This window comes from Ylistrum balloti, unplaced genomic scaffold, assembly GCF_031769215.1.
Source record: "Ylistrum balloti isolate Yb309-2 unplaced genomic scaffold, AGI_CSIRO_Ybal_v1 Utg369650, whole genome shotgun sequence".
In the NCBI taxonomy this organism is placed as follows: Eukaryota; Metazoa; Mollusca; class Bivalvia; order Pectinida; family Pectinidae; genus Ylistrum; species Ylistrum balloti.
The window spans coordinates 787,472-803,248 of NW_026781906.1; the positions used below are offsets into that span (position 1 = coordinate 787,472).

Sequence of the window (15,777 nt, forward strand, 5' to 3'; positions counted from 1 at the left end):
ATTTTGTATTGTCACAAATATTTAGTATTGTCACAAGTATTTTGTATTGTCACAATAGTTTCTATCGTTCAGGTCAGTCAAAGATTCACGTCCACCGTCATGGTATCTTTATTGGTTCCTTAAAAGTTATGTTTTTACTTCTTCTCCTTTGATAATTGATATTGTAATAGAAACCGGCGAAGAAATTAAATGGTAACATCATTAAATAACAGACTTACAGATATAATTCTATACTACAACGCGAGAAGTTCTAAACGGATCTTGTACCAACGATAAAGCAGTTCTATGTATAAGCTTTATCTTTATCAGGTCTATCGCCTTTTCTCTTAATCATTGTTGACAGGCGAATATATGACAACATCAATCAACACAACTAAAACCTAGGGAAACACTCATATCAAGTGTGCGAATTCTTGACAAAAATTGATGACAAAGAAAGGCGAACACTAATTCTCGGTTCCCGCGCTCTCACTTCCGGTTCTCTCTCTCAAATTATAGCTGTCAAAATCCAAAATGGGCTACCTATCAGTCTATCTTTTCCAAAATCAGATTATCGGATATAAAAAATTGAAAATCAAAGGGTAGCAAAAGAGTAAATACGAGAATAATTAATTATCAAAATCAAAGATGGCAACCTGTCCGCAATAAGCAATCGGAACACCTCGCCCCGATCACAGTACCTTCCATGATAATCAGTCAAGGTGTTCCGACAGCGCAATAAGTTACAGACGACGACGGTGTTTTTTTGCATCGATTTTAAAACCAAGCGTTGACAGATTGTATCTTTGAAATTCCAAGATGATATTGTGACAGTCATTTTTCTGTCATTACACCACGGGACCAAAAGGGATTTCACAGATGAAAATCTAAGAACTAATATCCAGAAACGGGTAACAATTTAACGGTTCAAAACTTAAGATGACCGGCTGTCAGCCATAACGTTGAGATTACCATAGCAATAACAAGACTAATACAAGGCGACTTCAGCAGCTCACAACCTCTAAAAAATGTTGTTACAGTTTCTTTTATCAAGAATGACAGATACGACATTCTCTTTAATTAGAAATCATAGAAACCTAGCGGCCTTGTTGGTTACATGAGATGAGCAATATTGAATAAAAAGGTTAAAGAGTAGCTATCAAGTGTCCTGGATAAAATGTGACATTCATGATAGTAAGCCAGTGTCAGTACATATATACCATCAAAACAGTCATCCTGTTCTGATGATAGTAAGCCAGCGTCAGTACATATATACCATCAAAACCGTCATCCTGTTCTAATGATAGTAAGCCAGGGTCAGTACATATATACCATCAAAACCGTCATCCTGTTCTAATGATAGTAAGCCAGGGTCAGTACATATATACCATCAAAACCGTCATCCTGTTCAGTACATATATACCATCAAAACCGTCATCCTGTTCTAATGTCAGTACATATATACCATCAAAACAGTCATCCTGTTCTGATGATAAGCCAAGTACATATATACCATCAAAACCGTCATCCTGTTCTAATGATAGTAAGCCAGGGTCAGTACATATATACCATCAAAACAGTCATCCTGTTCTGATGATAGTAAGCCAGCGTCAGTACATATATACCATCAAAACAGTCATCCTGTTCTAATGATAGTAAGCCAGCGTCAGTACATATATACCATCAAAACAGTCATCCTGTTCTAATGATAGTAAGCCAGGGTCAGTACATATATACCATCAAAACAGTCATCCTGTTCTCTTTATCAGTTATTTCCAATGGGAAATTTTTCTATAAAAGTTATATGGTTAACCTCCACCCTTGGAGAAATGAAAGACCCAATAAAGCACCTATGGCCCCGCCCATCAGCATGCGGGGGTCAGTCAGGATCAATATGAGCACACCATGAAGCGGTCATCCTTTGCCCACAATTCTAAAAAAGTTTGAAATATTTCCAATGGAAATTCAATTCTGCTCAAAGATCTATTTTTTCCTACATAAACTATAGTAAAATTTACCCCTTCCCCACGGAGAATTGCAAGAGCCTGGGGCCATGAAATTCACAATTTTGGTAAGGCATGTTAACAGGCTTCAATCCATGGAGAGCATTTGATTCTAGTATATCTGGGTGATCAGATAAAGATTTTTGAAATGTGAGTAAATTTGACACTGTCCGTTAGAAATCTGTGGGGCGGGAACCGTAAAGTTAACTAGTTTTGTTCATCTTAGGCTAGGGAAGCTTTCTGCAAAATCTCATTGAAATCAGTCAAGGTGTTTCTGAGAAGTGGTCGAAAAATGTAAAATGTTTATGAATGCACAACACATGATGCTGGAGTAAGGAATCGAAATTGGTCATCAGACCTTAAATCCATAAAAAACAAAGCTTTCTTTTAAAGCCTCTCAACCTTTATTTCCAATATACAGTTTGATCCAGTTACAATTGCAAATATTAAAAAAAAAAAAAAAAAAATGAAGCTGCTATCCTCGTATCCACTGTTATAAGGGAAATAACTCTTGACTAACCCTCCTAAGGCAGTGGCTCTTTAGAACTATTCTGTACATTGACAAGTTAACAAAGGAAACTTGACACAAAAATGCTTTTGTGGCAAAGTCACTTGTTTTACTAAAACAATTGCTCAGATCTACAAGGAACAGACATATGAACAATATGAAGAATCAACTTAAAACCCGATTTCAAAACTCTCATCAGGTACCGACACATTGGTGACAAGAACAAAGTAGTAGTATCTGTAGCAGTTTAACTGCTGTTCTGATCAGTCCTGATACCCGAGTAGTAGTAGTATACAGTTCTTATCAGTGTAAACACTGATACAGCTGTCAACAAACAATAACAATGATATAAATACCAGGACCAAATGATGGATAATGCGCCTATGATGATTTTCTGCATCTAACAATTCCCTAGCATGATTTGATCATTTGACTGTTAATTCCAGTTCAATATAACGTATTACCAAATGTTTGATAACTAGATTTAAATGGATGTATGATTGGGCTGGCCATAGTATGCAGTACAAGTAACAGATGATCTTTATCCTTCTTCACCTGAAAATAGAGGAAAAACAAACACATGAAATTTTCAAAAAGATAATCACGGAGTTTCTTGTAGAGTTTTCACAGGAAATTTGTTTTCAAGTCAGAACTTTTACTTCCAATTCAAAGTATAACTAACTGCGAGTTAGATTTTTAGAAAATTTTGTCTTCACAAAATATATATTTGCTGATGAGGAAGAAGGCTCATCAATAACCCATAAGGATTCAATGACAAGCACCACAAAGCTGAAATCAAGAAAGAAAGAACACATGATAGCATCATATCATTTAAATACATGATACCGAAACGTATATTTTGTACTTTATTTTCTTTAAAGAAGTATTTCTACAGCTATTTTAAATCCAACAGAATAAATGCAACTCTTCAAGAAAGGAATTGTGATACTTTATAACTTTGTTAATACTTTTGTTACATTTGATAACATACATCTGCTATTATCAAAGGTGACGAAATGAGTTATAAAATTTGAAACAGAGAAAACTTGAACATTCTAGATATGTTAGGGGTGGATAATGAGGTTACATTTTGTGTCCTTGTGATTATGGCTAGGTCATGTTCCATTTGTCACTTCCATCTCTTCCTCTTCTTCTACAGCATCTCCTTAAAAACAATTAGCAAAAATTACAGACGCAAATATCAACAAAAATCAAACTGGGAGTCTTTTGGGTCTAGTGATCCACATTTAGTTCTATGGTCAAGAATCTTAAATACTCAAAGTAGAAAATAATCTTAATTCTGTCAGACTGAAAATCCCAGCCCATATAAGGAAACATAACACAGCGTTTACAGTTAAACATACTATCCAGATTTGTAAACGAGGCTTGACAACATTTAAATACAACAGTCAGGAAATACTGATCAAAGGAGTTACCACCACAGGAAAGACTGATCAAAGGAGTTACAACCACAGTAAAGACTGATCAAAGGAGTTACCACCAGAGTAAAGAATGATCAAAGGAGTTACCACCACAGTAAAGACTGATCAAAGGAGTTACCACCCACACAAAGACTGATCAAGTGAGTTACCACCCACAGGAAAGACTGATCAAAGGAGTTACCACCCACAGAAAGACTGATCAAAGGAGTTACCACCACAGGAAAGACTGATCAAAGGAGTTACCACCGCAGGAAAGACTGATCAAAGGAGTTACCACCACAGTAAAGACTGATCAAGTGAGTTACCACCCACAGAAAGACTGATCAAGTGAGTTACCACCCACAGAAAGAGTGATCAAGTGAGTTACCACCCACAGAAAGACTGATCAAAGGAGTTACCACCCACAGTAAAGACTGATCAAAGGAGTTACCACCACAGTAAAGACTGATCAAAGGAGTTACCACCTGAGTAAAGAATGATCAAAGGAGTTACCACCCACACAAAGACTGATCAAGTGAGTTACCACCCACAGAAAGACTGATCAAAGGAGTTACCACCACAGTAAAGACTGATCAAGTGAGTTACCACCCACAGAAAGACTGATCAAAGGAGTTACCACCACAGGAAAGACTGATCAAAGGAGTTACCACCCACAGTAAAGACTGATCAAGTGAGTTACCACCCACAGAAAGAGTGATCAAGTGAGTTACCACCCACAGAAAGAGTGATCAAGTGAGTTACCACCCACAGAAAGAGTGATCAAGTGAGTTACCACCCACAGAAAGAGTGATCAAGTGAGTTACCACCCACAGGAAAGACTGATCAAAGGAGTTACCACCACAGTAAAGACTGATCAAAGGAGTTACCACCCACACAAAGACTGATCAAGTGAGTTACCACCCACAGAAAGAGTGATCAGGGAGGGAACATGAAGACATACATTGATCTGTTGTGGTATCTATCACATCCTCAAACAAATTGCAAATGTTCCTACCTCTCAGTCGTTTCAGTTCCCGGCCTGGAATGATGCCAGTCTTCAACATCTGGTTCAGTCTCTCTACCTCATCCAATGTATCTGCTTGTGTAATGGCAGCCTGCAGTACAAAAAGGTAAACTTGTATCATGGACATCATTTTTGTGGCAAAACAACATGGTCTGCACCTGGATGAGATCAAATTAACATGCTATTACCAAGTACATCTAACCTTGTATGAAATCAGGGAAAGTTGTAAATGTCGAAGAATGTGAAGATGTTACCAAAATGTTGGGACTTATTAACTCCGAACATCATCAAAGAGCCATTAAATGAAATTTTATAATTGGTCTACCTATTCTGATTTTCATTATCCAGGGAAAAAGCATCAAAATCTTACACCAGGTTACAAAAAGTAGGTCTTTTTAAGGTTCCAGCACTTGGTGACACTCAACATCTTTGTTCTTCATCCTATGACTGTGGGGATATCCACTTTTTGGTTCAAACACTCTATTCATCATTACTGAATTCACCTGGTAGTTGTAAGGAAGATGCATGTTCTGCACTTCAATAACTCTTCTATCACCACAAGGTACTATCTGTACTAAGACTTTGTTTCAAACTCCACGCGATGATAATGACATGCTATCTTTGGTTTACCTTGATTAGTTCCACATCTTCTTTGGACGGTCCTGTGGGTCCCCGTTTTTCTGCCAGTTTTTCTCCTGCTGTGAATGTCTTGCTCCGTTTGCCAACCTCTTGAGCCAAAGCTTGTCCTTTCTTTCCTTTAAACATCTTTGCTGCTGCTTCACGTTCCTATAAAATTAAAAAAGAAAAGATATTAAAAAGAAAGAATATACCAGTATTTTAATTCATACTTAACATTTGCAAATACTTGAAATGCTATTTTGGAATGTTTGAGAAACAAGATAATATACCCCATTAAATGAAAGGTTGAGAATCTACCTTTTGTTTGATTCTTTGAAAGTCTAGCACCCGTAGCTGTGGCACCTTGTGTATAAGGTAAAGTCTGTACTGTTTCTTTGTGGTAACTGGATTCCTCAGCAAGCTAAAAATAGGAATAATGAAGTTGGTTATGACTTGATATGTCCCTCATTTGATATGATGAATTAATAAATAGAAAATAGAATAAAAATGCAATTGGTATGGACAGGTAAGTGTATCATACTAAGCAATTTGTACAGGTTGAAAATCAGTTTCTCTCAGTGACTATTATGTGCGATTTCATTGAAATGTGTGATTTATCATGTGGATAATGAAAATGGCCAATAATCAATATTTCATAATCAAATTAATCATTTGGGAACATTTTGCAGTTGAAAAGATTGTTTACTTTGTCTAATGTTTATTCACACCAACAAACATAATTTACTACATAGCAAGATGGTTATCTCACTAAGAAACTCTGTCTTTCAGTTCTCCAGGTAGACCAGGCATATTTTACCTCTCAATATACATGGAATATGCCTTACTAATGAAATTGATGCGTATCCATTATGCAGACACATTTTTATTCACTCAGCAATGTTTGATAATGCGTATACCAGATCTGTACTCTGTTCACCACCTTTTCTAACTTTGTATAATCATAGTTATCAAAATGCTTTGTATCAACAATTTCCCTCATCTAAACATGTAAACATTTTAATGATTCTGCATATATGTTTGATAATAATTGATTGATAAATGTGTAACAACCAGTTTAGTCTCATTTTATTCATTAGAAAAAGAAATAACACAGAAGGCAACGGAAAGTGTTTCAAGCTGAAAATCACATATACTTGTAAAGCATGAACAAAGTCATATTTTTACCCCCAGGTTAGAAATGTAAGGGCACTTTCCTCGTTGGTTAAATAATTATCTAGAGTACTGCTCTTTGATGAAATCCATACATGAATTTGACCAGAATGTGACAATTTTCTTTGACAAATGAATATGCATTTTGTTATAGACAACATGACAGTTTTAAGGGTCTGCCATTTTGTTTCTTTTCTCGAATCACATGCAATGTACACCATCCAACATGCGAGCAGTAAATTATGAATTATATCAGGAAATGAAATGATTATCTTTATATTTTTAATATATCTATCAAAAGCAATTGCTCTCACTTTTAAATTAAATCTAGTAATTAATTCACAGTGCTAGTTTTGTAGCATTCTTTTAGGAAAGAGTAATATTCTGTGGTAGTCACTTTAACTTATTGGTATTATGGTATTGACAAAGACGTCAGGTGATCTTCAGGCCTGAAAGGCAATCCAAAGCAAATATTCCATTAAAAATCGCTGTGTAGGGAGTCTGATCTGGTCTAAGAAATTCATGATATTCATGCACATTTTTATCGAAAGTAACAGTAACACTGACCTTCAGTCCTGAAAAGTGACCCCAAGTAAGCTAGTTGTTTGAAACTATGAATATTGACAGACTGATCGGCTCAAAAGAAGCAGAGTATCCTGTTTCAACATATACCTGAGCATCTTTAAAGTTTTGATGGAAGAAAGAGCATCCAGGTCCCCCAGTTCCTGCATGTTGTTGTTGGTCAAGATGATTGACTCTAAATTGGGAAGGCATTCTTCAATATCCTCTGATATTCGCCTGCAAACAATTCAGAATTGGTTCCAAAATAACTTTAAGAATAAATAAAATAAATGTAATAATCATGAACACTATCAGTAACACCAGAAGGTAAAAAGAGTTTCATCAAAATAAAATACAAACATGTGTCATATCATTACAACATCTAAATCGAGTACTCACACAATCCTGTTGTTGTTGAACAGCAAGCATTTCAGACGACGAAGCAGTGGAAATCCATCCAGCTTTCTTATATCATTATCAGAGAAATCTATGGTATCAAACTGATCCTACAAAGAGTAACAAAATTAAACATATCACTTTACATAGTAGCTATTATTGTCGTTCTGAGTCGCTCTCTCAGCTGATACTTTTACTTGTTATTTTTCTTTTTCTTTTCTGGCAGAATTTTACAGTACAAGTATAAATGCTGGTGACCAAGTTTGGTTTGAATTGGTACAGAGATTCTTGAGAAGACATATGCCAACGTCAACAGGTCACCATGAGACTTTTGAGGCACTGACTGATCAGGCGACCTTAAAATCAATACCATTAAGATACCCTAAATTTCACTGGATACATTTCATTCAACTTACCAATGTCGCTCCCAAATTTTCAATCACAGGTATTTTGTAACCTGAAAGTAAGAATATTATCAATGAATAAAAATGTAATGCTCATCTTCTATCGTAAAAAAGTAAGATTTTCATAGTTCTTATAAAACTGCTTTTGATATCACTTTTCGGAAAAAAATTAATATGTCCAAAACCAAAACAATTTGACCATTATAAACATGTATAAGAATCAATCGCATATCTATCATAATTTTTTACAGGAACAGGTTTTATGAGGATGCATTTTTAAAATAAGAGCAATTTAATTCCAAAGAATAGTCTCATTTGAAGTATACAAGTAAGTCACAGTCAAGTGCCGTTTAAAAAGAACCAACCAAACTGAGGTCCTAACTGACATCAATGCTGTCACTAAGATAAGAAGCAGGGATCTTTTGTTCTTAAGACTCAACTGATCACTAGTATTTACAATTACTTGTGTTATATATTCTCACTTAGTAGTAGGCTAGCTTAAATACGTTGTAAGCTACATTTTGCAGACAACAGAGGCAGGGTGTGACTTTTGGCCCCAAATAATTCCACAACTACATGAAATATTTGGGAAATATCCTGATGTTCTTCAATTGATTTACAAATTAGTTGGAAAATCTTTTAAGAAAACAAAGCATAAATGTATCTATATCATAAAAAAAATTGTTACACATTCTCTGATAACTAAAGAAAAAAAGTATTATATAAAATGAAAAAAAAAAAAAAGATTATAAGAGAGCAGCTCCCGGGTGTCCAAATAGGGCTCTTCAATGACTGTGAAATGGTAGAGTTGCCTCCATTCCCATATGTGTCATCAATGATAAACATATGGTCCTTAAACCGGAAAACACATTCAAGCTTTGCTTGATTACAGTAATCGAAAATTTCAGTCACTGATTCAAGAATATATATTTTCCTTCATTTAAAGAATATTTCATGTTTAAATGAAATTTAGTTTACAAATATGTTATTTTGAAATTGTATGTTTTAACTATACAAATACTCTAGTACTTTGAGAGCAATTTATATATATGATTTGGCAGCAGAACTGCATAATCGCTACAACACCGAAATGCAGATACAATTTGCAGAACCACTGTATCTGTATTTATGCCCCATTTCACTATGATTCCTGTGTTTCAGTCTCTATAGAGCTATATCCTTTTTAATATTATATATATATATAAAAGAGAAGAATGGGCAGTAACTCCTCAAATAACCGATGTTTATTTAGATGAAAAATGACTTTTGAAACTTACTTCAGGTGTCTTTAAACAACATCTAAATAAAATGATAGGAACTAATTAAGTGGCTTAATTAAATAATTATATCCAAATATATGGTAATTATCTTCAACTTTCATTTGCCTTTTTGATATTATAAAATGTGAAGAGTGGGCAGTAACTCTTTTAATTTCCCTTATTTCAACAGAAATAACATTTTGATCTTTCAGCTTCATTGTTTTGGGTATAATTTGACTGATCTTTTATATTTTCTGTTTTAAAAAGAATCTTACAATATTTCCAAGATGTTTGAACAGTCAATTATAAAGTGCTGAAAAATCTATAAATCGTTTTCAGCCCAGGAAGCATACTTTTAACCAAAGGCCCTTTTGAACCCTGGCTATGTTCTCCTACTCCTAGTCACAAAAGTCTTTCCCGTATATCATAGATCCCTGGTACTGCCATCTCCTTATGAAAGTACGTTACCATAATATGACTAAAACCAATTGCATAACACTCTGAATTGCATTAATACGTCTAGTCTTCTTTGAGACTTAACAAGAACATTACACGCTAAAATTTGAACACAGGAAGTTACCTCTTAAATCCAATTCGCGGTCTCTGACCGGGTTTGTGTATTGGGCGGATTGTTCTATTAATTCTGCGGTTAATTTCACCATTTTGTCAGTTTATGTATTCTAGTCATATAAGTTGTGTTTGGTTAATCCCATTGGGATAGAGTTATTCCATCACATAAACTTTGAATCTACACGTAACGTAAACGTTTCAATACCCCGGCGTTTTGTTGTGTTCGCGTGGTCTCAACCAATCAGATGCGCATGCGTGAAGGGAAGTCAATGTTGTAACTTAAAAGTAAAACACTTTGCAAGTAAATATCCGTAAATGTGTAATTACATATACGTTTAGAATTCCTTCTGCTGTAAAATCATTTGGATAAAGAGAACTTATATCAATATTTTGTTATACAGTCTGGGATAACGTTCGACAAGTTTTGTTACCCTTTTGGAAGTGAAAAAATGCGAAAAGTAGGCCCAAACACAACTGTAAAAAAACATAGCAAACATTTTAAATATGAAAATATTGCAGAATGAAAAGTCTGCGTATTTTATGACATTTCGTCAAATTAATCAGTTAAAATTCGTTGAAAAATTGTGTCTATATTTTTCATAATTAATTATAGAATCACAACTGCTAGTTTCTCGTACCAATAGGTTAGTCGAATTATCCACTAATTAATTGAAATTAATTAGGAATTAAGGATATCAATTCATTGGTCGTTGTATGATAGAGAGAATCTTGGATGTTTTACTCGTCTGATGCCACTGAAACAGACAATAGCAAGTAGCCATAACAATGACAAGTTATGGTTGCGAAACAATTATAAACATCAGTCTATAATGATTAATCACTAGGCTAATGATAAATTAAGTTTTGACTTAATTAAAAATTGCTGTAAAATCAATGAAGATTTGTATATATTTCGAGTTATGCATAGTCCCCAAAGTTAAGACCAATTAAATATCAAATTTATATTCTTCTAACATTTAAGTGAGATAAAACAATGAGAGATATTTCTATAGGTATTACCGCGGACTATATCCAAGTCCGGGTTAGTTATAAACTCTGATATTTCTAAAATTCTCTTTATAAGTATATTACTTCCAATATTAACTTCAATAGACATTAGCAAAAAGAATGTTTTGTTATTTTTTTTAACAAAGATTAACCTCCCTAACCTATGAGAGAGGACAATAAGAAAATCCATTTCACACAAAGAAGGTATTTCGAATGCACATTGAGTACTGTATCATTCAATAGAACGTATTATACGCCCAGCCCTGCATTTGACTACTATTTTTATTCCGTTTCATTCATAGTTAAAACAATTTTTGAAACGTTGTGAATTTTTTCTAATCACGTTCATATTGTTAGATATTACTTCATTTTAATAATTTCCTGATAATTCTTTACATTTTGGAACGGAAAGAAATTAATCGGTTTTATTCTCTGAACGTTTTCACCGTCACAATTTCATCGGATTAATATCCGGACTCTGATTATTTTATTAGTGCAGCCTCACACGTCAACATCTCACATGACTTAGATCAGCACCATTTTGGATTTCCTGGTTGGAAAGCGGGTATCTGTCAACACACTTTCGATGGTTTCAATGTGATTTGTCATTCTGTCACACCACAGATGGCGTTGAAGAAAGTTAAAGGGACACTCGAAAGAGTGCTTGACAAAAATCTTCAAGATTTGGTCCGTGGAATAAGAAATCATAAGGATTCAGAGGTGGGCATAATGATCAAATCAATATCACGGCGAAGCTTTGCACAGGAAATATTGTGTACAGTAGTTCAGATAAGGAGTGTATTTCATTATCTCTCGTGAATTCGAGGGGCGTATTTTGTCGAGATCCGGAATATTATTTGTTTGTTAAATATGTTAACATAGAACATTTACGTTGTTTTCAAATATGATATAGAACAACACATGTCATTGTGACCAAACTGATGTGCCGGTTTACATGTCAACGTCAGCGACAAAAAACAAATGCATGCAAATTGTTTATCAGTCATCACGTACTAAACAGTCAACAAAAACATATTGACTAGGTGACAGTGTCAATAACTATACCAATTGATAAATCATTTGGTGGATTATGAATTATATGTGATAAAACAGAGGGGTTTCATTGAATTGGTCAACCATGAACTGATTCTGACAACCACATCCTCATTATTATTGACACATAATTCATATCTGCTTGTGCAACCAATGACATATATTTGAATACAATTTTCTGTGATAGGCGGTATGGTTGAAAGTCCCTAGTGTTCGTGAGGGCAGAACATCTGTGGATTTAAAATCTTCTAGTGTTGTTAATGGCTTGTAGGGAGGAGGGGGTTGAATGAAACAATGCATGGTAAAACCAAACCAATGATTAAAAGATTGGTTAACATAATCAAATAGCTTCCAGTTCAATGTTATCCTGATGTAATTGTAGTAAGAAGACATTTATTCTATGCATTTTCCAAAGTTTCTCCAGATATTAGTGGCAAATTCTCCTTTTAACAAACACCAAGGAGGATGTCATCCAAAAAACAATGTATATGTAATTTCATTGTCTTACTAGTCTTTTTGTGATATCTTAAAACCAGATTTCATTGTTCAGCAAAGGAAGTGCAGGGCTTGGCTAAAGCAGAAAAGTTCTCGCTAGGGTCAAGATTCAGGTGGTAAATTTACATCAAAGTGACCTCTGCCATTTGCAAACTTAAGTAAAGAAATGAATAGCAACCTGAAAAAATCTTAAAAGATTTCAATGAGTTTTCAGTGGGGATGTGCAACATTACTGGTATACCATATTATCATGGTGCAGCAGGAAAAATGCAGTGTACTGTTATGGAAAATACAACATAACATATAGTACATACATTTCATTTGCTTTCATTTATAATCTGAAGAAAGGTTATTAAATTGAAAATAGAAAACAATTAGTAGGGATGACGTATTGTAATTCTGCAGTGAGCTCAAATTTTTCAACCAAGCAGTTGTCGTTAATCAAGCATTCACGTGATCATAATCAAACTTCACAAATACTGACATGACACCTTCAAACAACATGATTGCACCATTGACAAAGAATTGGGGATAATGATTAAATTAGTCAGACTGCTCAGCAAATTCTTGTGGCATGATAACTTCATCCTTGTATTAATAAGACCTCTTGTGAGTTTGAAAATGTGAACAATCTGATTTATTTTACTGCATTTTAACCCTTGTTGAACATATTTTAATGAAACTTGCATCCTTATATCAAAAAGATCTTAGAAAAGTTTAACATTGAAATGGATTTGATTACATTTACCAGAGTTCTGGCCCTTTGTAGCTTTATTAGCATTAGGCCTTGTGGACATAATAATGTGAGTAATTATGAACAGATTTTGATAAATCTTGGTCCATGGACTTTATCAGTTAGTTCTGTGATACATTTTACAACGACTCTAATTGTTAGAGTCATTGCCGTATTTTGTAGTTTTATTAGTTTGGACCTATATATCTATAACATTTCAGAGATTGACAATAAAACTAATTCAAATGTAACCAACAGAGTTTTAGCCATTTTAAATTTTTTCTCATTGGACCATGTGAAGACAATAATTTGAGTAAATATCAGAAAACAGCTTTAAATGAAACTTTGTTTGCAGCCTTATATCTGTAAAATCTCAGTTTAGTTTGACAATGGGACCAATTCACTTCTGGCTCACAGAGTTATGACCTTTTGCACTTCTATTACCATTTTCCCTTGTGAATATGATTTTCAGTAAATATGATTACATTTTGATGAAACTAAGTATGCAGCCATATATCCATTTGGTTGCTGTTTGCAAAGTAGTAGCCCTTTGCAGCTTTACCTTGGAATTTGTAAACACGATAACTTTGTGAGCATGATAACTTGTTGTTATTAATTCAGATTGACAAAGAAATATAGCTCTCGCATCTAAACTCCTCATTGCTGAAAATTTTGTTCCTTTAATGAGCAGAATATTTCATGTTACATATTCTCGTCTGGTAATAGTTCCGTGCTGTAGCGTGACTTAAAATTTTTCAAGTAAGTACTTTATATATATATAGTTATCTTTTTCAAAATGCAAGTAAAATATACTCTGTTTTCTATTAACAAAATTTAGAATGTTAACAAAATTAAGCAGTTACATGGTTCAGAGATTTGTCAATGAGTAATTATAACCAGACAGAAAAATTGGCCTGTTAGACCCAAGTAGTTGATAACAATGAGACAGCAAAACTTTTCACAACAAAGAAGGAAAAAGATCCAGTAATTAAAGTACAAATGAAGGACAAACCATGGTTGGCACCAAGATCTCTCTAGAATCTCTTATTTGAAAGTCATCTTTATTGATGAAATGTTATGACTAAGTGTGACAACTTTTTCAACTTGTTCCCAATAACAGTAAATGTAATTATTGTAACTTTTTTTTTCTATTACAGCCTAGCAAAACTGCTAATAGATAAAAAAAAAGAAAGAAAAAGAAACATACTATTAAAGCAAATTGAATAATAGATAATTTTAAATGAAACTGGATATCAATTGTTATAACAGATATGAATGGTCTGTGTTAAAGAAGTAAGAATACTACTGTGTCATCTGTATTGTATGTGAATTCTTTTGTTGATAAACCTGATATTACTATAAGTAATTAGTCACAGTCTTTGCTATATCTTATTGTGTATAACATGCATGATTTGTGCCCAATATAGACAAGAGTACATGGTTTAGGTATATCATATAAACATGCTGCGTTTCCATACTTTCTTTGTATTTATGGGCACTTAAGGATTTCTCTGTAGATAATTAATTTGTATGCATACATAAATTTACTGCCACAAGCATAGTCCCATATGATTCACAAATGTATACACATTTATACATATGAAAAGGAGAGGATTATATATCAAGTGCCATAGTATATTTGTACCAAGGGGAGACAACAATAACCCGAAGAGTTGTAGTGTATTTGTACCAAGGGGAGATAACAACAACCAGCAATGTTGTACATGTATTGGATTTGTACCAAGGGTAGACAGTAATGATCAGCAGTGATGTAGTATATAGATTTTTTGAATATGGTTATTTGCTTTGTAGTAAAATTGCATTGATACAATTTGATAAACTGTAAATTTGGATCTTGGTACCTAATCATAGTAATAACATGGACATCTGAATGACCAATTATTAAAGCTCTCTGGTGATGTATTAAACAATATGAAATGTACATTTGGTCACATGTTATTTAGGTATTGATTACGATCAGAACAACACTAGAACATACATGAACATGATGGATGTAATGGATGGGTGACTTTACAGTGATGTATTGATTGTCGTGTAAAATTGGTGTATTTTATTATTGAGTGGAGGTCAGAATAATGACAATGTGCAACCACCCTATTATTGATGCTGACAGCTGTGTATACTGGTTGTGATAATCAATTCACAGATCAGAACTATTGATGCTGTAGGTAGATCTATGTAGATAAACACATAAAACTGAAATCAAAGATGTACAATATCTTAGAGAAGAAATAATTTCATTTGCTAAAGTTCTGGTCACTACTTTGTCGTGGACATGTTCACATTCTCATACACTTTTGACAAGTGTTGTCGAGAAGTGATTTGAAATATTTTCTCAGAGACCTATAGAGTACAAGTGTTAAGTTTCCTTTGTACAGGACACTTTAACGATGAGATTGTTTCATTTTTAGTTCACCTGCCAAAAGAGTAAATTTGTGAGCTCAGTCCATCATCCATCTGTCATCTGTCTGTTCAGCATCAACTTTTCTCTTACAAAATTTTGAATAGCTAATCCAAATGACCCAGGTACTGATATTAGGTCTGTAGCATACTG

The 15,777-nt window shown here is 34.0% G+C and overlaps 2 protein-coding genes across 5 annotated transcripts in view; one reads left to right on the forward strand and one right to left on the reverse strand.

Annotated features, from left to right (window-relative positions):
* Positions 1-2,380: 2,380 nt before the first annotated feature.
* On the reverse strand, positions 2,381-10,123 carry LOC132556459 (U2 small nuclear ribonucleoprotein A'-like). The gene is made up of 9 exons (XM_060220871.1): positions 9,924-10,123; positions 8,097-8,137; positions 7,684-7,790; positions 7,396-7,521; positions 5,872-5,974; positions 5,566-5,721; positions 4,927-5,026; positions 3,578-3,655; positions 2,381-3,045 (listed from the first exon to the last, which is right to left on the reverse strand). The coding sequence occupies exons 1-8, from the start codon at positions 10,003-10,005 to the stop codon at positions 3,606-3,608; spliced, it is 765 nt and encodes a 254-aa protein (XP_060076854.1). The 5' UTR covers positions 10,006-10,123; the 3' UTR covers positions 2,381-3,045; positions 3,578-3,605.
* Positions 10,124-11,485: 1,362 nt separating this feature from the next.
* The window catches only part of LOC132556305 (AP-3 complex subunit delta-1-like), a 49,473-nt gene continuing 45,181 nt past the window's right edge, over positions 11,486-15,777 (forward strand). For all 4 annotated transcript variants that reach the window (XM_060220691.1, XM_060220706.1, XM_060220699.1 and 1 more), the window contains exon 1: positions 11,486-11,641. In XM_060220691.1, the coding sequence (XP_060076674.1) occupies positions 11,546-11,641 (96 nt within the window). In that variant the 5' untranslated portion in view covers positions 11,486-11,545. The remainder of the gene's footprint in view (positions 11,642-15,777) is intronic.